We start from the raw sequence: 24,281 nt of genomic DNA on the forward strand, positions 1-24,281 counted from the left end.
TATGTGACAATGAGCATGGCTCCCTGAAAAACCTCTTGTCCAAGAGCATCCATCACTCTGCAATCCTTCCCCAGGGGTGCCAAGGAATGGGCCCAAGACTACTGGGGCCCTCTTGTGAGCGGATTCAACCAGCAGACTGGTGGGGCAGTGGTCGCTTAAAAAGCCTTATGGATGAGATAAACCCCATCAGCCTTCTTGTTCACGGGAGGCACTGTAAGGGGATGTTCCCATATCCTCAGCAGTAACTCCTTAAGGATATTGTGTACTGGGACCACCACAATGTTCTTAGGAGGCTTCACGAAATGAAGTACCTCAAGAATTTTGTGCTTGGCATCCTCCTCAGTCAATTGCTGAAATGGGATGGCCTCCGCCCTCAGAGCCATAAAAGGACTCCTCCGTGGTGTCATTCCCCCAGGGGTCACAGGGACCCTCATTCTCAATGAAACTAACAGGGGACGGGGCCATACGCACTCAGCCTTTGACCAAAGGTTCAGGCACTGGTGGAGCTAGACAGGGGGCTGCAGGCCTCAGTGTCTCAACCGAATTGGATGGCGCTTCCTCCTCCGAGGAACCAACAATGACCATCATATCGGCAGGGGAATGCTGCTGGGTCGGTAACACAGCAATGAGCACATTTGTGTTTCTCCAACGATTTTTCCTGCATCGCCTACTCAACTGCTATTTGGACTTGTAATTCAAGCTCCTCAAACATTGCCGATGCCAACACTGACTGGGAGGAAGGAGGTGTGGCCAGATCGTCTTCAGAACAGAAAGGAGGATCAGAGACAGGTATTAGGACCAGTGGAAACCATCACGGACTCCCAGCACTGATGGAGGACTGGGGCTCCTCACAGTCGGGTCACTTTGGGGGCATCACAGCATGAGCTGATGCATCCCCATGCCCAGCACAGTACATCGATGGGGACCAATGCCGATGCCTCTTTGGCTTCCCTCAATGTTCAGCATAGTCTTTCCCTGGTGCCGAGGCTGATGACAAGGAATCCGATGGTGGTTGGTCTCCAGCACCCTTATTTGCCAATGGAACAGACAGTCCTGTTGATGTCGATAGTTCGGTGTCCATCAGTATGGCTCCTAGGTCTTTTGATACCAATGGCTTGGGTCTTCTCCAACTCAAAAGTTGCTCCATCCTATCGAGGAGATGACGACATCCCTTCAGGGTCATCTGTGAGTATTTATAGCAAACCCGGACAGCATGTGATGCCCCCAGGCAGAGGACACATATCAAGAGTGTCCAGATGAACATGGCCCTCGGGTACCGAGGGCATCACCAGAAACCAGACACGCTATGCTGGAGTGAAATAAATGGGAAGCAAGATCAAAATCAATGGCAGTGGGTGTTGATGTCCAGAGGGCACCGAAGCACTGCTGCACTGGGGGTATTGACTACGAAAGGAAACTTACCAATAAACGACATAAACCCTGACTAGGAACACTATGGGAGGGACCAAGAAGGACCCAGTGTTGAACCAGGAAAAAAAAAAATTGCAAAAAAGCGAAAGAGAAAAGTTTCGAAAATAGACGAAAAAGGCCAGGCCTCTGCTGCAACAGATTCTTGTGTGGCGGAAGACGAAGGGGGGTCTATCAGGAGTCTTCACAGATCTGCATACCATGGTCTTCTGGGCCAATCCGGAGTCACCAAGAGCACCATTCCCCTGTGGCCTTCGATCATTCAAACTATTCTGCCCAACATGGGCCATGGGGGAAAGGCATACAGCAGCTTTTCTTCCGGCTAGACCTGCACAAAAGCATCGATAGCCAAGGACCTCGGATCTCTCCTATGACTGAAGAATAGAGGAACCTTCAATTTGCAAGAAGTCACCAGCAGGTCTAGGAACAGAAGGCCCCAGTGATCCACTATCAGCTGAAATGCCTCATCAACAATACCCATTCTCCCGAGTCCAGACTCTCCCTGCTGAGAAAGACTACTCTTAGGTTGTCTTTTACTGCAATATGCGAGACAGAGATCTCCTGGAGATACCTTTCCACCCATTCCATAAGTTGGTCTATTTCCTGTGCCTCTTGCTGGCTCTTGGTTCTTCCCTGCCAACTGATGTAAGCCACCGCCGTTGAGTTTTCTGATATTACTTGGGCCGCTCAACCCTGCAGTCTGCCACTGGGCTTCCAGGCAATTGATGCACCAGAGATACTTTTCTGTATTTCACCGCCCTTGTGCCGTTAATTCCTGACAGTGAGCTCCCCAACCATGGAGTCTCGCATACGTTGTAAGTACCAACCAGTCCGAAGAGGTCAGGGAAACTCTCTCTCTCAGATGATCCGCTTGTAACCACCACTGGAGGCGAGATCACATTCTATTGGCAAGAGGATGCAAATCGAATAGTCCTGAGACTGAGGGTTCCAACAAGATATCAGGGTGTGCTGAAAAGGACACATGCGTTCATGCTCACGGCACTACTTCAAGGACTGCTGCCAAAAATAGCACCTGAAGGTAGGACCACAATGTCAGGTGTACAGTGTTCAAAAGATGCACCTGTGACATCAACTTCTGAATACCAACTTCTGGCAGGAAAACTTTGCCCTGCCTCGTGTCAAACCAAATACCCAGATACTCCAATGACTGTGATGGCCTAAGACTGCTCTTGGCTAGGTTCACCACCCAACTGAGCTCCTTCAATAGGGAGATCATCTTTTAGGTCACCAGGCAGCTCTTTCCAGAGACTTGGCTCAAATCAGCCAAGCATGCAAATATGGATGTACTAGGATTCTATCTTCTCTCAATTCTGCTGCCACTACCACATAACCTTGGAAAAAGTTCTAGGAGTGGTGATCAAACCAAAAGGCAGTGCCTAAAACGGTGTTCCAATTGGATGGAAATATGGAGGTATGCCTAGGACAGATCCAAGGTAGTCAGAAATTCCCCGGAATGCACAACCATTATCACTGAGTGCAAAGTTTCCATGAGAAAATGAGTCACCCCCAAATGATGGTTGACTCCTTTGAGATCCAGGAAAGGGAGCCCTCCTTCTTGGGCACAACAAAATAAGTGTAATATTATTCTGTACTTTGAGGTGTAGGCACTGGAACCACAGCCCTCAGACTGAGGAGACTTGACAGCGTAGACTCCACCTCCTGCTTCTTCTGTGGGGAGTGGCTGGGAGACACATCCTGAGGAACTCAGTAAAATTCCAGCAGGTATCCTTCTCGTACCACCTCTAGAACCCACTGATCCGAAGTGATTTCGACCCACATCTGATAAGAGTGAGGTGTTCCCAAGGGTGGGTCGGCAAGCCTTCATTGTGAGTCTTGGGAGGATCCGCTACTGGAGCCCGCACCTCGCTTGGGCTGACTGGGACCTGCCAAAAGGCTGAGTCCTCAAATTTCATCTCTCTGTAGGGAAGAAATCTCTTGGAACCCCCTAAGATGATGCCTCATACCAAAGGGGAACGGTAACTGTTTCATATCCTCCGGCAATCGAGGAACCAGGGATTTGCTTCACTTACTAGCCATTTTCTCCAACTCGCTCCCAAACAAGAGCGAGCCTTTAAAAGGCAGTTTTGTAAGATTAGCTTTGGAAGTCACACCAGCCAACCAATTTGGCAGTCATAACTGATTCATGGCCACTATTACCAAAGCCACTTCTCTGGATGAAGTACGGACCAAATCACAGCCTGCATCTGTTAGAAAGGCAGTGGCGGGTTCCATAACTGCTCTGGAATTCACTCCAGAGTCATCAACCTCCTGAGAGAGAAGAAGACAGGAGCGAGCCACCAGGGAACAACAGGAAGCTAACTGCAATGTCATTGACATTGCTTAAGGATGGCCTCAATCCTATCATGCACATCTTTCAAGTCCACTCCCCCCGCCACAAGGACAGTCATCTGCTTAGAGACGGCACAGACAAGCGCATCCGCTTTCGGAAACCGCAGATGCTCTCTCATCACTAGACACAGGGGGTACAGGCTTTCCAAGGTCTGAACCCCCTTTGAAATTTGCCTCCGGGGTGTCCCATTCAAGATCAATCAATTCTTGAATGGCTTCCATAACAGGGAAAAAACAAGAGGCTTTACGCAAAGAAATCAAAGTGAGATTTTTCTTTGGCTCAGACAGAATTTGCCTCAGGCACTTCCAGCATCTTCAAAGTCTGGGAAATCAGGGCCGGCAGTTCACCTCTATGAAAGAACTGCAACATAGTCCTATATGGTTCCAGTCCTGGAGAAATTTCCTCATCGTCCAGAGTCAGAATCTGCCTCATCATCCGTGCCATCTGGATATCTGTCAGGAATACCCATAGCCAACCAAGGTATACTGCAGAGCTTAAATATAGTACCGCTTGAGGATCTGACCTGACAGGATTGAATGGGGCTGAGAACTGCGCCTGAACAAGAAAGGACTGCAATCCTTGAAAAAATTCTACCCAAGTAAAGGCAGAAGGATCCATGGTAAAACCAGAAGGCACTTGTTCGGGGCCCCACAGGGCTGCCATCCTCTGCTGAGGAGACAGGCAAGGAAGTTCCAGGGTCAGGCGTTCCTCCGGAGAAGTCCTTAATCAGGCCATCATTAGGCTGGGAAGAATCAGGCTTAGTAAAATCAGAAGAAGATAATTCTCCCTGAGCCTGTAAGCAGTGCTGACACATTAGAGGGCACTCCAAGCTGAGATGCCTGAATATGACAGGCAACACAGAGAAAAAGTGCTTAGGTTTCCTGGTCACCAGCGCCATTAATCCGTCAGTATGCTTAACAGGCGACTGAGGTACATCCAGCCGATTCACGCAAAAAAGATTTAGGAAAGCAAAATGTATGCGCACAAAAGTTAGGCATCCCAAGTTTATGCACCACAAAACGAAGCACACCATAACGCAGCAAATCTAGGTGAACCCCCAACATGAGTTAGAATGTGCGCACAGGGAACGCGCCCAATAGAAACTAGTAGCACACTTTGTAAGCCCCACCGGATGCACCAGCTGTCCTGAAGCTGGCAGCTGAATGAGCAGAAAAGTGTGCAAAAACACCGCCATGTCCTACCATGCGGGCAACAGGAAAATGCCTCACAGTGGGACCTAGTCCACCCGGGCTGTTCATCCTGCCAGGCTGCCCACTTCCCTTTACCCACACGAGAGCGTGAACGAACGTCGGAGATTGGAGGAAGTCCGACAACCCCTCTAACTCTGTCTCTGACTTACTTTCCATTTTTTTTAAACTTACCTGAGCTTAGCCCTTCCCAGCTGAATACAGAGACAATCTCCAGCTGCAGGGGGGGGAGAGGGCATATGTCGTCACCACTGTACTCAGCTTCCTGAACCCGCTGCCTTTCAGCTGTTCAAACAGCTAAGTCCACAGCAGTTGAAAAACCAGCTACGGGACCAAGGCACTCATCTGAGGGACCATGGAAATCACCTCAGGACTTCTCAACTGGGGGAGGGACCATTTGGGATCACCACAGGAGAGCGGGGCGTTTTATAATTTGTTCTTCTATTATTCCTACAAAAATTTAGAGCAATCCCCAGTAGGGAAATGTAAGTCCACCAACTACTGGAGACAGAGAATACTGGTAGGTGATGTCACTGCAGGAATATATATACTGTGACATCAGTTTGCTCCATCTCCTGGTAGAGGTGATTAACCCACTGGTCCTGAATCTATCTTTCCACATGCTAGGGAAGGTGATGATGATGATGATGTCAGGGGGTGCGAGAAAATGGGAGCTAGAGAAAGTGATGATGTGGCGATCAAAAAAGCAAACAATTATTAGGAAGGGAATGGAAAATAAAATGGAGGATGTCATAATGCCTCTGTATCACTCCATGGTGAGACCGCACCTTGAATACTGTGTGCAGTTCTGGTCGCCGCATCTCAAAAAAGATATAGTTGCACTGGAGAAAGTGCAAAGAAGGGCAACCAAAATGATAAGGGGCATGGAATGGCTGCCCTATGAGGAAAGGCTAAAGAGGTTAGGGCTGTTCAGTTTGGAGAAGAGACGGCTGAGGGGGATATGATAGAAGTCAACAAAATCATGAGAGGACTTGAACAAGTTAATGTCATTTGGTTATTTACTCTCTCAGGTCCAGGGTGCACTCCATGAAGTTAGCAAGTAGCTCATTTAAAACAAACTGAGGAAAATTCTCTCTCTCAGCGCATAGTTAAGCCCTGGATTTCACTGCCCGAGGATGTGGTTACAGCAATTATTGTAACTGGTTTTAAAAAAGGTTTGGATAAGTTCCTAGAGGATAAATCCAGAAACTGCTATTATGGTAAATAAGCAATAATAGCTTGTGATCTATCAAATGTTTGGGAATTTACCAGGTTAGAATTGACCACTGTTGGAAGCAGGATACTGGGCTTGATGGACCCTTGGTCTGACCTGGTATGTTCTTATATGCCAGAGGGTGAAGGAGAAAGAAGGGAAGATGATGATGCCAGGGGAGGGGAGATTATGATGGTGGGGAAAAGGGAAGGGAGACGTGATTGCACCAAGGGACTGGGGGAGGGAAAAGGGGATGATCATGCGAATGGAATGGGGATGAGGGAAAAGAGGAGAAAATGGTTGGTGTGCCATGACGAAGTGAACCCTATGCTGTGTGTGCCGCAAAACAAAAAAAGGTCAGAGAGCACTGCCTTAGAGCATAAGAACGGAGCAGACACTTGGTCTCAAGCTGGCTCCTTAACATTCAGCTGTAGCTGCTCACTTCCCTAAGAAGGGACCTCAGAACTGGCCCCAACTGGGAAAAAGTGCACAGGCAGGGCTATTAACTGAAGTACTGGCTGGGAGTCAGAAACAAGGGAGAAATTTCTTATCTTTATTCTATTATTTTTTTATTTTTTTTTTAAATGATCAGCTGCTGACTTGGCAAGGTATTGCAAGAAAAATGAAAGCATAAGGGTTTGAGGATGGTACCATCCAACTCTGGCATCCTGAGCAGCTGTAGATGTCCCCCTGCAACTCCCCTGGAGAGTATTTTGCTTTGTTAAGCTATCTGTAGTGCCCAGCCCAGACAGCGCATGCCATTCATTGCCACAATGACCTTGAACACAAGAATTTACTCTCTGGACACTTATAGTTAGCTTAATGTGTAAGCTCCCTGCGGTGGGCAGGTGTCCAAGCAGGAGATGCTGTAAGAAAGGATGCAAGAGCTCTGGCTGTTATGGAGCCATGAGGGCCTCCACCAGACTGCACACAGAGGGGCTGAATTACTGAGGGCCAAGGATGTAGTAAGGAAAATGATGCAATACCCTTACCTTTCTGTGCACCTCCTGTGCCAGAAGCAGCAGCAGGCAGCACAGTAGCACCACGAAAGGCCCGTTCAAGGTGATTGTGCTGCTTAGCCAGCTGTTCAAGTGTTTCCTCCAGACGAATGCGCTGGTCTCGCTCATATTGAAGAGCCTTCTGCCACTTCTTGCTGTGCATCTGTGCTAACATAAGGAAGTCTCTGCAGGCCTGCAAATCACAAGGAAAGGAAAGACAGCCAGAGATATATTACTACCAGCTGACAGCAAGGATCTTTTCATAGTACATGTTCTAGAAGGTTAAGCCTCAGAATCGAGCTATCAGGAAAGCATATGGGTCTCATGAAATGAAATAACAGTGGTTCTCACCCTGGTTTTGAAGTACCCCCTTATCCAGGCTGTTTTCAGCATATGAATATGCATGAGTTACACCTGCATACAATGAAGGCAGTGTATGCAAATTATCACATTTTATACACATACATATATATACACATAAATAAATGTGTGGATTAGCTACAAATGTCTTATTTAACCAGCTAACTACCTAAGTCCAGCCATCTCTTAGTTAAAAATACTCAATCTGTTGAGAAACGTCTACATGTTAGTCACTGAAAGACCGAAGCCACCCACAGGCATCCATATGCTGTTATGCTGCAACTGTAGGCATGTTAAGCAGAGTTAACCAGATACTGACGGGTCCTATACAAGTTCCACAGCCTTGACATATCCCTCTGGACTAAAATTGCCTTTTCAACTATCATACAAGTGGTGCTTGATAGTATGCACACACCACTAGAAAGTCTATCCCAGGGGTTCCAGAACTCTGTCACCAAGGCCCGCACAACCCAGTTGGGTTTTGTGGATTTCCACAATGAGTATGCATGAGATTTGTTTGCATCTACACCCTTCCATTGTATACAAATAGATCTCAGCATATTCAATGCGGAAATCAAAAAAACCCAAATAGATTACAGTCCTTGAGGACCAAGTTTAGAAATCTTTGGTCTAGCCAATAATGAATAGGTTGATAACACCAGAAAGTCCTTTTTCAAGAAGCTGGTGAGTTGGCTAAGTTATCCAGATAACTTTATTCTGATATTAAGCAGAGTTACCCACATAAGTTTTCCACTGACTATGTGGGTAAAGTTATTTGGATAACTTTAGGTCTGCTATTTGTGCAGACTTCTCCACACAAAACTTAGACACATAGCACTCCATGTGGCATTTTCTACATGTTAGCCCCCCCTTACCATACCTCCAGTCCCACACCCTTTGCATCTGATTAACTCTATCCACACAACAATTGTGTGCATTAAGTGAACAGGACAAAAGAGTATATTTTTAAAGGACCACATTTATGCAGATAAAGGCCAATTTTACTTGCAAAAAATCTTTTGAATACAGAAATATAGATTTCTCAGGACTTACCAAGAAACAGGCTACCTATGTAGAAAAAAAAATAGATCCTCCTCCTGAATCCATCCAATAAAAAGGGATGACCCACTAGTTATAGTGTTTATATAGACCTAAAAAATATCATTATCAGCCCCTATAGGTGGGTGGTACATCTCCCAGACAAGAAAGCCGATAAGTCAAGTTTCCATGAAATTTTTTTTTAAAATAAGAAAACAGCAGAATTTCACTGAGATTTCAAAGTACAGAAGTCCAAACTACTACTCATCAAAAAATCATCAAGTCTCAGGTAGCAATGCAGCATGGCTCCTCAACGCAGCTCCAGCTCCCCCTGGAACTAATGCAATATATCAAACCTGATTCAGCTGAGCAGGCAGAAGCAGCAATACTACTTTTGTATTTTCATTCCTTTTATTTTCAGTCACAGAGAGCTATATGTACATGTATTCACCTGCTGGAAATCACCAAAATATAAAGGAAGCATGGGAGAGCGCTCTATCACATGGTGATGCTGCCAGAACTGATAAATTGTGAGATTGTGATAGAACAGAAAATATTAGTCCAGGCTGGTATAAAAAATGCATCAGAATAATCAGGGAATCATGAGTGCATTATTCACTCAAAGTGATGGTGGCATCAGGGTCAGCTTGAGGGCTGGCCAGAAATGGAGAACCCTCACACTGTATCACATTGAATAAGGTGTCGGGGTAAAAGCTAAATTATCCTGGGTGAATGGGACAAACAGGAACTCTCATAAGGTGCTATGCACTCACATTGATCATGGCGTTGGAGGTGATGCGGAAGAGTGTGGCCCTCTCATTGACTTGTTTGATCTTCTCACTGCTCTCTGCAGGAAGCTTCAGAGTTTCCAACTCACTGAGAGAGCGCTGCAGTGCTGTGCCATGCTTGGCGATGAGATCATTACATGTACTCAGATCCTCCACCTTACTGGAGAGTGTGCGTAGTGTGCACTGCAGCTCAGTCTTATCAGTCTGCGAAGGAGATTCTTCATCACCAGACTCATCTGTGTGAAGGGAAGGGAGATATCATCACATCATCTTTGCCCAAGGAACTCAACCCATGCTATGTATGTTGAAGCAACCTTTTCTCCCCACAGAAACAAGTCTCTCATATACCTGTAAATTATGATACTTATATTCAGCCCTGTGCTGAAGAAATTCCCTTTTCCTCATAGCGTAAATCTTGTACCTTGGAATCAGCCAATCCCAGATTTACCCTCTTGGATTGCCCGTTTTAACAAGACTGTTTTCTGATTTAATCCAAATCATCTCTTATTGGGAATAACACAATTCAGATTTTGAGTTACTACATATGAAATGACATAATGGGTTAGAAAAATGATCCATCAAGCTCCGCAACCTGACAATGGCCAATTCAGGTCACTGGAAGAAATACTCAGACCCAAATAAAGAGATTCATTCCTCTTGCTCACCCCCAGCTGTAACAGAGGACATTCCCCAAGCCTACCTGGTTAATATTTATTAAAGTGCCTATCTTCCAGAAATTTTCCTAAACATTAAAACTCTATTATACGGCCTCCACAGCATCCTACAGCAATAAATGCCACAACTTAATTGTGGGTTGACTGAAAAAAATATTTTTTAAAATATGTTTTAAATATTAGGGGTGTGCATTCGGATTGACCGCATTAGTAAAACGCAACTCATATTTTTTTTTTACTTAAAAAATTGATTCGACATAAACGATCGGATTTCCCACATATCGAACATAGATATGTTCGATATGTGGGAAATCGCGATTGTTGAGCCAAAATAAAAATTTAAACCCCCTCACCCTCCTTAATCCCCCCCCAGACTTACCACAACTCCCTGGTGATCGAGCGAGGAGTGAGGACGCCATTTCTGCAATCCTTGGCGAGAAGCATGTGACGTCGGCGGCACGTCGAGTGACGCCGGCGTCACGTGATTCCCGGCTCGTTCGCGCCGGATGGCTCGTTCGGCCCAAAAAGAACTTTTGGCCAGCTTGGGGGGGGTCAGGAGGCCCCCCCAAGCTGGCCAAAAGTTCTTTTTGGGCCGAACGAGCCGTCCGGCGCAAACGAGCCGGGAATCACGTGGCGCCGCGTCACTCAGACGCGACGTCACGTGATTCCCGGCAAGTTCGCGCCGGACGGCTCGTTCGGCCCAAAAAGAACTTTTGGCCAGCTTGAGGGGGTCAGGAGGCCCCCACAAGCTGGCCAAAAGTTATTTTTGGGCCGAACGAGCCGTCCGGCGCGAACTTGCCGGGAATCACGTGACGTCGGCGTCACGTGATTCCCGGCTCGTTCGCGCCGGACGGCTCGTTCGGCCCAAAAAGAACTTTTGGCCAGCTTGGGGGGGTCAGGAGGCCCCCCCAAGCTGGCCAAAAGTTCTTTTTGGGCCGAACGAGCCGTCCGGCGCGAACGAGCCGGGAATCACGTGACGCCGCGTCTGAGTGACGCGGCGCCACGTGATTCCCGGCAAGTTCGCGCCGGACGGCTCGTTCGGCCCAAAAAGAACTTTTGGCCAGCTTGAGGGGGTCAGGAGGCCCCCCCAAGCTGGCCAAAAGTTCTTTTTGGGCCGAACGAGCCGTCCGGCGCGAACTCGCCGGGAATCACGTGACGCCGCGTCACTCGACGTGCCACCGACGTCACATGCTTCTCGCCAAGGATTGCAGAAATGACGTCCTCACTCCTCGCTCGATCACCAGGGAGTTGTGGTAAGTCTGGGGGGGGGATTAAGGAGGGTGAGGGGGTTTAAATTTTTTTTTTGCACATATGTACATATACCCAACTCATTGGATTTTTTTTATGTCCATATTGGCCGCAAGTGGGACCCCCTTTCGGACATAAAAAATATGAACATAAAATTTTGCTCTGCACATCCCTATTAAATATATTACCAGATACTTCCAGGAAGTGTCTACTAGTAGCAGAACTATTTGAAAGTATAAATAACCATTTCCTATTTAATGATTCCACATCACTCAAGTTATCAACTTCTATCAAATCTCCTTCTTAAGTTGTCTTCTCCAAGCTGAACGGGACTAGCCTGTCAAGCATTTAAGAACATAAAAAATTGCCATACTGGGTCAGATCAAGGGTCCATCAAGCAGCATCCTGTTTCCAACAGTGGCCAATCCAGGCTACAAGTACCTGCAAGTATAAGCAGATCCCATGCTACTGGTGCTAGTAATAGCAGTGGCTATTCTCTAAGTCAACTTGATTAATAGCAGGTAATGGACTTCTCCTCCATGAACTTATCCAAACCTTTTTTAAACCCAGCTACACTAACTGCACTAACCACATCCTCTGGCAACAAATTCCAGAGCTTAATTGTGCGTTGAGTGAAAAAGAATTGTCTCTGATTAGTTTTAAATGATCTACTTGCTAACTTCATGGAGTGGCCCCCTAGTCCTATTATCTGAGAGAGTAAATAACCGATTTATATTAACTTTTTCAAGTCCTTTCATGATTTTGTAGTCCTCTATCATATCTCCCTTCAGTCTCTTCTCCAAACTAACCTTACCTCATAGGGCAGCCGTTCCATGCCACTTATTTTGGCTGCCCTTCTCTGCAATTTCTCCAGTGCAACTATATCTTTTTGAGATGCAGTGACCAGAATTGCACACAGTATTCAAGATGCGGTCTCACCAAGGAGCGATACAGAGGCATTATCCTTTCATTTGCCATTCTCTTCTTAATTCCTAACATTGTTTGCTCTTTTGTTTGCCACAGCACACTGAGCCGATGATTTCAATGTATATCCACTATGATGCCTAGATCTCTTTCTTGGGAGGTAGCTCCTAATATGGAACCTAACATCGTGTAACTACAGCAAGGGTTATTTTTCCCCCAATACGCATCACCTTCCACTTGTCCACATTAAATTTCATCTGCCATTTGGAAGCCCAATCTTCCAGTCTCATAAGGTCCTCTCCTGCAATTCATCAAAATCTGCTTGAGATTTAACTACTCTGCATAATTTTGTGTCAACTGAAAATTTGATCACCTCACTCATCGCACCCCTTTCCAGATCATCAACCTAATAATGAAGCTTGACCGACGTGCCGCAAATGCGCAGTAGAGAGCAGCTCTACTGCGCATGTGCGGGCGAGCACGTCGGTCACAGCAGAGCGTCAGCTGTTTGAAAACATGGCGGCTATCATCTGGCTTGTCCTCATAGAATTGATCTGGAGAAAAAAAAATGACAAGTGAGGTGACCAAATTTGCAGATGATACAAAATTATTTCAAGGCATTAAAACAGCAGTGGACTGTGAAGAAATGTAGAAGAACCTTTTGAGACTGGACTTCTAAACAGCAGATGCAATTTAATATGGATAAGTGCAAAGTAATGCATGTAGGAAAAAATAATCCAAACTACAGTTCACAATACTGGGTTCTATATTGGGAGTCATCATCCAGGAAAAGGAGCTTGTGGAAAATACCTTGAAATCTTCAGCTCAGTAGGCAGCAGCGGTCAAAGGCAAATACAATATTAGAAATTATTTTGTAAGGAATAGAGAACAAAAGTGAGAATTTCAAAATGAACATAGAAAGGGTACAGAAACAGGCAACAAAAAATGATAAAGGAGATGAAAAAGTTCCCTAATGGAGATGAAAAAGTTTCCCTAATGGAAAAAAGGCTGAAAAGATTAGGGTTCTTTAGCTTGGAAAAAAGGGAAATTTATAAAATCATGAGTGGGGTGGAACACGTAAATAGCTAACAGTTATTTAACCTACTAGGACTAATTGAAACTCCATGAAACTAACGATCGGCAGTTTTAAAACAAATCGTATGCAGTATATTTTCACTCAGCACATACTCAAGCTATAGAATCTGTGGATGAAGGACCTAGTTAAGGCAACTAATGTTGTGAGGTTCAAAAGAGGACTGGATTAGTTCTTGAAGGAAAAGGCCATAAATAGTTATCAGCTAGGTAGACCTGGGAATGCAGGCGCTTATCATCCCTGGAAGCCAGTTACTACCTGAAGATTAATACCCTTATTCAATAAACATACACACGGTTAATGCGACTCCAACATTGCTCTATGCTTCAACGGCAAGACAAAATGTGGAAAAAAGGATTTGCATTCACAAATAAGCATGGGTGTAGCTTGCTTGTTTCGGCGGTTGCTACTCCGAATCAATTAAGCCAGATATTTCACTTGGAATACATATCCATTGCAGCTCACTGTTTCAATGGCAGGGGGAATGAAGAAAAGAGGATTTATATTCAGACAACAACCAACCAACAAGGGCTGAATTGCACAGGCTGGGTAAACAAATACATATGGGAGTAGCTTGCTTATTGCGGCGGTTACTACCCCTAACCAAATAAGCTAGATATTTCATTTAGTTGCGGCTCCAGCAATGCTCTCTACATCAATGGTAGGGGTGGAAGGAAACTAGAACCAAAAAGTTACTAATAAGGGCCAAGAGTAACAGGTAAGTATGAGAAAAAAAACCTGGCTTTTCAGAGAAGCCTTTCCGATCTTAGATTAACCCATGTTAATATTATCCCTTAATTACTTTGTCAGAGTTCGCATCATCTCATAACTCCACTATAAAGTCTTAATCATCCACCACCTACTCCAGACCAGGACTGCTCTCAGTCTGGGTCTTTAAGTTACATATTTTGTAAAGATCCATTGTAAATGCATTTCTATTAATTGTTATACTCTCTTCTTCTTCTTCTTCCCACTCTCCCAGTTGTATAATTCCCTGTTCATTGTAACTGTATTTTCTGCACCAGTTAGTTGTTCCAGTTCTATGTTTTAATGCACAAACTGTTCAATGTAAACCGGTTTGATGTGACCCCTGGTCGTGAAAGCCGGTATAGAAAATAGCTAAATAAATAAATAAAATAAATAAGTGCGAAAGCTTGCTGGGACCAGTTGGTGCATGCCAGCTTTATCAGGAATGAGAGGGATACCAGGGGGGGCCAGGACAGTTCATGTGGCCACTGCACGATGTGCACCCACACTTCAATGTCAGATTCTTTTATTCACCCCAATACTGGCCGCATTTTTAAACTTCGAGGCTCTTTGGACTGTACTACCAAGGGTGTTGTATATGTGATACAATGCCCGTGTCCATTGTTGTATGTAGGCAAGACCTCTAGGATGGTAAAGACCCGCATAATCGAACATTGCTCTAACATCCGTCTTTTAAGGATGGATGAACCTCTTGTAGCTCATTGGGCTCAATGTCAGCACACTATTGCTGAACTCCTTTTTTTCAGTTTTAGAGGTTGTCATACCCCCAACAAGGGGAGGTGATTACGCTGAAATATTGGGCAGAAGGGAACAAAAATGGATTTTTACGTTATCTACAGTCCATCCCAGAGGTCTAAATAAAGATATTGAATGGCATCTGTTCGGATGAGAGGTTTGGGGGCGGGGCTTGGGTTGAGCCTATCGCGATAGCTTCTGTTTTGGCGCCAAACCGCTTCTTTAAATAGTTGACAGGAATGAGGGCCGATGCGCTCCGTGATATATACACAAGGTATGTTCTGTTTTGAATTTGTTCAATATTGTACAGCCATATATATATCAGGTCCGCCTATGTTATCTCTTTTACTTTGTAGATTATATTGAATTTATGGTCCCTCCCGATGCAGCCACCAGCGAAACACGAGACCGTGTCGGGGGACTTTGACTGACTGGTTTGAAAGTATGTGGAGTTGCCATTGAATAAGTGCTGAAAACTAATTTTCATTAAACTAACTATAAATATTGAGGTGGACTTGCTAGTCTTTTCCTTGCACTTTGATCTTTTGGATGTGCAGGGTTTCTTGCTTCATGATTTGTTGGGTTGCATGACAGATTTCAATTACCCCAATATTGACTGGGTAAATGTAATATCAGGACTTGCTAGAGACAAAGTTCCTGGATGTAATAAATGACTGCTTCATGGTGCAATTGGTTCAGGAACCAACAAGACAGGGAGCTATTTTAGATTTAATTCTTAGTTGAATGCAGGATTTGGTGAGAGAGGTAACTGTGGTGGGGGCACTTGGCAACAGTGATCATAATGATCAAATTTAAACTAATAACTGGAAGGGGGACAATAAGTAAATCTCCAGCTCTAACACTAAACTTTCAAAAGGGAAACTTTGATAAAATGAGGAAAATAGTTAGAAAAAAACTGAAAGGTGCAGCTGCAAAGGTTAAAAGTGTTCAATAGGCATGGACATTGTTTAAAAATACAATCCTAGAGGCGCAGTCCATATGTATTCCACACATTAAGAAAGGTGGAAGGAAGGCAAAATGATTACCGTCATGGTTAAAAGGTGAGGTGAAAGAGGCTATTTTAGCCAAAAAAAAAAAAATCCTTAAAAAATTGGAAGAAGGATCCATCTAAAGAAAATAGGATAAAACATAAGCATTGCCGTCGCATTTGGTGCGGCCGAGGGGACTGAAAACGGTAGTATCGGGTCTTCGAGACGTCCATGGAGTCCATCAGACTAGTCAGGACGCGATAGCGGCCCGTTTTTTAGCGTATTACACTCAGCTTTATGATACTAAACCTATGGGGGGGGGTCAGGCGGAGAGCTTTTTTCGAGGGCTGTCGTGGCCGGGGCTCCAGCCGGAGGATCTCCTGGAATTAAATGGTCCTATTACTTCCCAAGAAATCTACTCTGTAATACAAAATCTTAAACTAGGCAAGGCAGCCGGACAAGATGGGTTTGGGTCCGAGTATTATAAACTCTTAGGCTTTCCCGTTCTGGCCCCGTTACAGGCTTACTTTACTAATTTGTTGGAGGATGTCCCTCTTTCAGAGTATGCTAACCGTTCGGTCATAGTGGTCCTCCCTAAACCGGGGAAGGACCCCCTGGAGGTGGGGTCGTATCGGCCCATCTCCTTGATTAATGTGGATATAAAAATTTTGTCTTCTGTCCTTGCTGCCCGCTTACAGAACTTTCTCCCGGCCTTGGTTCAGGAAGACCAAACTGGGTTCGTGAAAGGCAGACAGGGAGTGCGAAATATTCGCCGTCTTCTAGCTGCTCTTAGCTATCAGTCCCGGGAGGAGGCCTTGATACTGAGTCTTGATGCTGAAAAAGCCTTTGACTCGCTCTCGTGGGATTACCTGTTTTGGGCTTTAGGGAAATATGGGTTTAATGGCCCATTCCTTCGCTGGCTCTCTGTCCTCTATACTAACCCCAGTGCTACCATTTTGGTGAACGGCTTACCTACGGAGGCCTTTCCTATTCGGTGTGGTGTTAGGCAGGGTTGCCCTCTGTCTCCCCTGCTCTTTGTCCTGGCCTTGGAGCCTTTGGCCATCCGTTTACGGGGCGACAGGGAGATTTGGGGTCTTAGTGTGGGTGGCTATCCCTTGAAGATTGCCTTATTTGCCAACGACGTTTTGTTGTTTGTTGGTAAACCACGGGAAAGTGTTCCAGTGATTGTCCGGTTATTCGATCAGTTTCAGCTGGTTGCTGGCTTGCGTATCAATTACTCTAAGTCGGAAGCGTTGGCCCTTGATGAATGCTTGCCGACCAAGTGGGGGGGCCCTTTCCCATTTCAATGGGCTCCGACCCGGTTGAAGTATTTGGGGATCTGGGTTCCCAGGGATTTGAAGAAATTGTATGTTCTAAATGTCACCGCCTGTATAGCGAAATTAAGCAGTCAATTGACTGCTTGGATTTCCCTCCCACTATCGTTTTTTGGTAGGTGTGCATTGATAAAAATGGTAGTTGTGCCCAAATTGCTGTATGTCTTGCACATGGTTCCTTGCTGGCTAACAGGGAGGGATATCAGGCGCTTGCGCTCCAGTATCCAAAAGTTTTTGTGGCAGGGAAAGCGGGCGCGGCTACCCTATCCTGCTTTGGAATTGCAGCGGGAGCGGGGAGGGTTCAATATGCCAGACTTCCGCTTGTATAATGTGGCCTGCCAGTTGAGGTTCATCGGGGAATGGCTGACAGGTACTTACAAGTTTTGCGCGGCTGGCATGCTACTGAGCATGTCTGCACCTTTTTCTCCTGTCAGTATTCTGCAATCCAGAGCAGTGGACCGGGCTGGTGTATCTTACCCAGCAGTTTTTCTGCATCCCTGTATTAAGGCCTGGTCTTGGTGGCGGCGGCTATATCCGTGCCCAGGGACTCGGTCTTTACTCCTCCCCTTGGTACGGAATCTGGAATTCTTGCCGGGTCAAGATAGTGGGGCTATTTTTCACTCTTGGGCAAATAAAGGCTTAATGTTTATCTATCACATGTATGATGCAAATGCCTGTCAATTGTTGGATTTTGCTACGTTACAAAGGACTTATCATCTTTCATCGAAGCAGTTTTATGCCTTTCTTCAGGCCAGACATTACATCCGTTCTCATCAGTGGACTGCAGCTGCGCTGGCTGAGGAGGTCAAGTTTGCCGACGCCTTCTTTGATACTGCATATGTTGCTAATACTATCACTGGATGGAAGACTGTGGGGCAGAAACTTCGTGTCATTGATAGAACTTCTCATTTGGCGGCCCGATGGACGGAAGCACTTGGCAATCCTGTGTCGGGGGCTCAGGTGCTGGCACAGTTTGTACGCCTTAATAAAAATTTCCCGGATCTTGGGCTTCGAGAGGTGCAATTTAAAATTCTGCATTGGCTCTATTGTGACGATGTCCGGCGACATCAAATGCGGCTTACACCCACCTCCACGTGTCTTAAATGTGGCTTGCAGGTTGGGACTTTGGCGCATAGACTCTTTGCCTGCTCCTCTTTACGGGCGTTTTGGACTGCCATAATGACTGTGATCGATCAGTGTACGGGAGCCACTACTAGCCTTACGGGGCTGATATTGATTAGTAGCTCTATCCCGACCACGATGCTAGGCTGCGGCTCCAAGTCACGCTTTGAAAGGACGGCGGTTATGTTGGCGTGCCGCACGGTGTTGGCGGACTGGCTGGACCCCTGCCGCAGCCCCTCCTACCTTGCCTGGGCCCGGCGTATGGCTGATATGGCTCTTCTGGAACGCATGGCATGTTCGCTGGGACATCGACCTCTGGATAAAACTTACTGCGCCTGTTGGAATTCCTGTGTGTTGGCTTTACCTGCGGAGCTACAGGACGAACTTAGACTGAATGGATATACTTCGGACTGGACTGTTCCTGAGGGGGGGAGGGGGGTGGTTTGATTGGGAAGTGAAAGGGGATGAATGTGGTATGCTTGCTGGGGAGGTTTGGACGGGGGGGGGGGGGTTGAGGGTATCCGTATGGATCCCACTTCCCTATGAAAATACAAAATGTTATGGAGTGTTGGGTAATACCTGTATTGATGCTTCCTTTCCTTATTATTGTGTATATTGTTCTACTGTTCTCAGTGCTCTATGGTTGTTACTTACCAGACACTACCAATAAAAAAGATTTTGATAAAAAAAAAACATAAGCATTGCCAAGTTAAGTGTAAAACATTGATAAGACAGGCGAAGAGAGAATTTGAAATGAAGTTGGCCATAGAGGCAAAAACTCATAATAAAATTTTTTTTAAATATATTCGAAACAAGAAACCTGTGAGGGAGTCGGTTGGACCATTAGATGACAGAAGGGTTAAAAAGGCTCTTAGAGAAGATAAGGCCATTGCAGAAAGACTAAATGAATTCATTGCTTCCGTGTTTACTAATGAGGATTTTGGGGAGATACCAGTTCCTGAGATGGTTTTCAGGGGTGATGAGTCAGACAAACTGAACAAAATCACTGTGAACCTGGAAGATGTAGTAGGCCAGATTGACAAACTAAAGAGTGACAAATCACCTGGACCGGATGGTATGCATCCTAGGGTACTGAAGGAACTCAAAAATGAAATTTCTGACCTATTAGTAAAAATTTGTAACTTATCATTAAAATCATCCATTGTACCTGAAGACTGGAGGATAACAAATGTAACCCCAATATTTAAAAAGGGCTCCAGGGGCGATTCGGGAAACTACAGACTGGTTAGCCTGACTTCAGTGCCAGGACAGGACATCTCTGTGTTCATGTTTTGAAGATAACCTTTAGCTGATGCCTTACCCAAAACAAAAGAGACGAGAAAACAAGCAATAGAGACAGTTGTTTGTGATCAGACCTTGAAATCTCCCTAGTTTTTCTACAAGGAGCTTTATGAGACAACATATGTTGATTTATAAAAATTAGGTGCAAAGTGTGGCCAAATTTGTGAATTGGGCCATGGACTATTTGGCAAAAGTCTCAAAGCCAGCACAACCTCCAAAGTTTCACAGGACGCAGTCAATGGTACTTAATCCACATGTAAATTAGAATTGCCCAGCACATTTATACTATTTAAATTAATGCTCAAATTTACTAAAGTCACAATCTGAAATGAACAATTAAGATAAACGGTCTGGAGGGCAACAGAAAAGACAAAATGCTAAAGATCTTAGAAGTCAAAATTACAATTTCAAAAGGATGTTGTAACTTAATATTTACTTCAGATAACTTGAGAGATTGTTTAAAGGCAATTAAAAGGTCACGCCCCACTTATTTGTGCCAAGTTTGGCAATATCATGATAGTCTAGAAGGCATACAACCAAGTTTCAGTAAAGCAAAGAAAGTCAGGGGCAGCATTTTTTACCAAATCAAAAATGGTGGTCCCCACTCCCCAACACAGATCTGGTGATAAGCAGAATCATCAAAATATTAGTGTATCAGAAAGAAAGAGGTATCATCAGACAGCATGGAGGCTAGAAGGGTAGATAGGTCTCTGCCAAAGGGATGTTTATGGCAGGGCAAGCCATCATATCTACCGTAGCCAGTGATCCCAGATACAAGCCTTTAGAATGTCATCGTAACAAAGATGAGCTTGTGCTGATATAAGCTGGGGAAATACCAACTTGTGAGTCTGAATGACTCAAGCAAACACACACTGATGCGCACCAAAGCGCAGCTCCTTTGTCATACTCCTTACCCACGTTGAGCACATGGTGCTTCCAGCATCTCGGGGGGACCTTTCACCAATTCTCCCAACGATGGCACTGGGAAGCATGGCTAGCAGTCTTCAGAGTCAGCCAGCAGATGGAACTTTTTGGGATAAGCACACAGCAACAGGCAGTATATAGAAGAATTTCAGCAAAGGTTCTTTCACCTGCACGTGGCCAATCAAAAACCATTTATTTAAAATGAATCACCTGATAAAATCTTTCTAGGTGAGGGGGGATATGATAGAGGTGTTTAAAATCATGAGAGATCTAGAACGGATAAATGTGAATCTGTTATTTACTCTTTCGGATAATAGAAGGACTAGGGGGCACTCCATGAAGTTATCATGTAGCACATTTAAAACTAATCGGAAAAAGTTCTTTTTCATGCAACGCACAATTAAACTCTGGAATTGGTTGCCAGGGGATGTGGATAATGCAGTTAGTGTAGCTGGGTTTAAAAAAGGTTTGGATAAGTTCTTGGAGAAGTCCATTACTAGCTATTAATCAAGTTCACTTAGAAAATAGGCACTGCTATTACTAGCATCAGTAGCATGGGATGCACTTAGTTTTTGGGTACTTGCCAGGTACTTAAGAACATGCCATACTGGGTCAGGCCATGGGTCCATCAAGCCCAGCATCCTATTTCCATCAGTCGCCAATCCAGGCTATAAGTACCTGAATAACCTTTCCTTTTCAGTTTTCTTCTCTCAAAAGCTAGGCCGCAAGACAAACGTGAGCCACCTGATCTGAAAATATTGGAATAAATTCGATAGATGACCAAACTTTAGAGGCCTGTCTATGGCCATTGTTCACCAGAGTCACCAGAATCACCTCGCCTGGATCTTTTTCTATCCACTGTAGTACCTTGCTCACTCAAGGCCACGGGGAAAATCTGCACAGCAGAATTCCCCAGGCCTCATGCTTTCTTCTGCTGCTGAACATACGGGAGGCCTTGACGTTCAAGTCTGGTAACCATCAGGTGAATGAGACACATCACACTGTCCAACAACTCCCACTCCCTGGGGCCCAATGTCTTTCAGCTTAGAAAATCCGCCTGAACATTGTCCACCCCAGAAATGCGAGATGCAGTTATTTGCGTTAAGTGCTGTTCCTCCCAGTGAAATACCTGGACCTCTCGAGCCACTGCTCGACACTTAGTGCCCCTCTTCCCGTCAGTTGATGGACCCCACCATTTCACATTGTCCGACAAAATTCTGATCGGGCGCCTGTGCAAGCACAGCAGAAAAGCAAGAAAGGCAAGTAACGCGAGTCTGACTGCTCTGGTCTCTAACGATTGATAGAACAACCAGCTTCTTCGACCACTGGCCCTGCGCCGACCGATCCTGTCATACTGCTCCCCAGTTCAAAAAGCTGGCATCGGTGGTGACCAACACCCAAACTGGAACCTCCAGTTCTACACCACGTTCTAGATTGCCACAAAGCAGTCACCATGAGAGACTCTCCCTGCCTTCCGTCTGCATGTAATCCACACAAGAACTTGACCAAATGATTATTTAAAAGGCACACTGAAGGCATATTTAGCCACATGTGCCTATTATGATGGCCCTTCCTAAGATGCATCAACATTTTTATAGAGTTGGAGGAATTATTGATGAAGTTTGCAATTATCCTCCAACTACTGACATTTTTCTTGTTGGGAATACAATTTTATTTTTTTTTTAATTAAGATTTTAGTAATCTTACATACCAAGAAATCAATCTTGACATAGAAAATCTGAAGTATCAATATCAATAAACATATTTATAACATCATTGGATTAGTCATAACCCTATCATATCCCAAACCAAACTCAATACTTCAGTCTTAGAGATCCCCAATACTAAATACTTATTAAAGGAACACACATTCTAGAAAAAAAAACAAAAAACACACTATAATTAATAACCATTACCTTCCAAACAACTAAGAGGAAATATTTCTATGTGAGAGATAAATCCAGTGTAATTGGGGGGATTCTTGGATCTAGCTGGAGTTGTATTCCTTTCCCCCTCTTTTACTCTGTCTTTATTAGACAAGAAATTAACTACCTGTTCTGGCAGAAAGAAGAGATAAATTGAACCTTTGTATCCAATTTGACACCTCTAGGGGAATTTCAATAAGAAACTCGCCCCTATTTGTTGGACCTGGGATCTTAAAGACAAAAATTGTTTTCTCTTCCTTTGTGTTATTCTTGACACATCGGGATAAATCCTCACCTGCATATTAAAAAATGTATTCAATCTATATTTAAAAAATAACCTAAATACCCATTCCCTGTCCATTTCTAATGCGAGAGTTATTATCATGGTACTAGGCTCAGCTAAGGTAGAATCTCAAGTTTCTAACATTTCTGTCAAATTAAGCAGTGGATTCTGTATCTCACAAGTTTCTCCATTCTCTCCTTCCCTTTTCCCTTGTGGGAGGTAAAAAGCTCTCACTACTGGGGGAATATTACCTTCTGGTATTTTTTAAATCTCAACTAAATACTTCTTATACATCTCTTTTGGAGATATATGAGCTAGTCTGGGAAAATTAACAAGTCTTAGGTTCCTTGCTCTTGCTAGGTTTTCCATGCTTTCCAACTTATTTAACACTTTTATATTATCCATCATTATAGATTGCTGGTATTCACCAGATTTTTTCACCTCTCTATTCTGAACCTTATCCCTTTTCAATTCCTTCTCTATCGATATTAATCTTGCTTCATGATTTTGTACAATTTCATTAAACGGAGAGAGAGATTTTATTAGCTATAAAATTCCCCAAACTCTCAAAGGCAGTCCATAATGACTCTAAAGTCAATTCATCAGGTTTCTGTAATATGTAAGAAGGAGTTGAGGATTCAAGTCCAGCAAATAATCCTTTATCCCCCCTCACTGGACTGTCAGCAAATTCCCAGCGTCCTCACTTGGTTCTCCCTGTTTAGGAGACCCTGGAACTTCAGCGTTGCTGGCATCTTCAGTCTGCAACATATCCTTCTCCGACTCTGGGGCCCTAAGCCTGGCAGGGTTTGCTGGCACCACTCTCATAATCGGGGATAAAGAGATGTCAGAGTCAAATCAAGGAGCTTGAGACAATTCTAAAGCTCCCTGTACTAGTGACTGCTCACCCGATTTAATTCCTCCTCGTCCATTGCGCCAGATTCCTCGGGGTTTAGGGAGGATCCAGGGCACCCCTTCTTTTTCTAACACTATGAGGCATTTAAATTTAATAGAACAAGCCCAAGTCCACACACAGCAGCTGTTTGAAGTGATTCAATTCGGTCCTTTAATAAGGGAGGCGGTTGGTAAGTTCAAAAGTTATCCACCGAAGAGAAAATTCAAAGAAATAAAGAATAATTGATGCTTACCAAAGAAGAAGCATTCAAAAGAGGTGCGGTTTGAAACGGACTCAAACTCAAACTAAGGCACGCGTGGCTGGCCTTATATCTTCCAGGCCCATCCCACTCCGATGACGTCAGCGTCCCAAAAGGTTTCCGGAGGCTCCAGCTGGGTTAGGTAAGAAATCTTCGTCCAGTTTTCTCCTCAGAGAAATCAGTAGTCCATTCTCACCTCCCCAATTAAATTATTTTTAATCAACATTAGTGATGGGGTTTTTTTATATCTATTTAGACTTATGATTTCTCTATGTGCTGTTGCTCTAAGATTTTCTGTTTATCTCATTCAACCATCATCTTCTGTAATCTGTTGCAAGAATCCATATGAAACCAATACCAGAGGAGCCTCTAATCAGGCAAAGCAGTTATTCGACGAAGAGTGGA

At 44.7% G+C, this 24,281-nt stretch overlaps 1 protein-coding gene across 2 annotated transcripts in view; it reads right to left on the minus strand.

The window, feature by feature from the left end:
- OSBP (oxysterol binding protein) overlaps nt 1-24,281 on the minus strand; it is a 201,378-nt gene that overhangs the window by 152,441 nt on the left and 24,656 nt on the right. For both annotated transcript variants that reach the window (XM_029575088.1, XM_029575087.1), the window contains exons 3-4: nt 9,390-9,640; nt 7,213-7,411 (exon numbers count right to left, since the gene is read on the minus strand). In XM_029575088.1, coding sequence (XP_029430948.1) covers nt 7,213-7,411; nt 9,390-9,640 — 450 coding nt within the window. The remainder of the gene's footprint in view (nt 1-7,212; nt 7,412-9,389; nt 9,641-24,281) is intronic.

This window comes from Rhinatrema bivittatum, chromosome 13 (assembly GCF_901001135.1).
Source record: "Rhinatrema bivittatum chromosome 13, aRhiBiv1.1, whole genome shotgun sequence".
NCBI lineage: Eukaryota > Metazoa > Chordata > Amphibia > Gymnophiona > Rhinatrematidae > Rhinatrema > Rhinatrema bivittatum.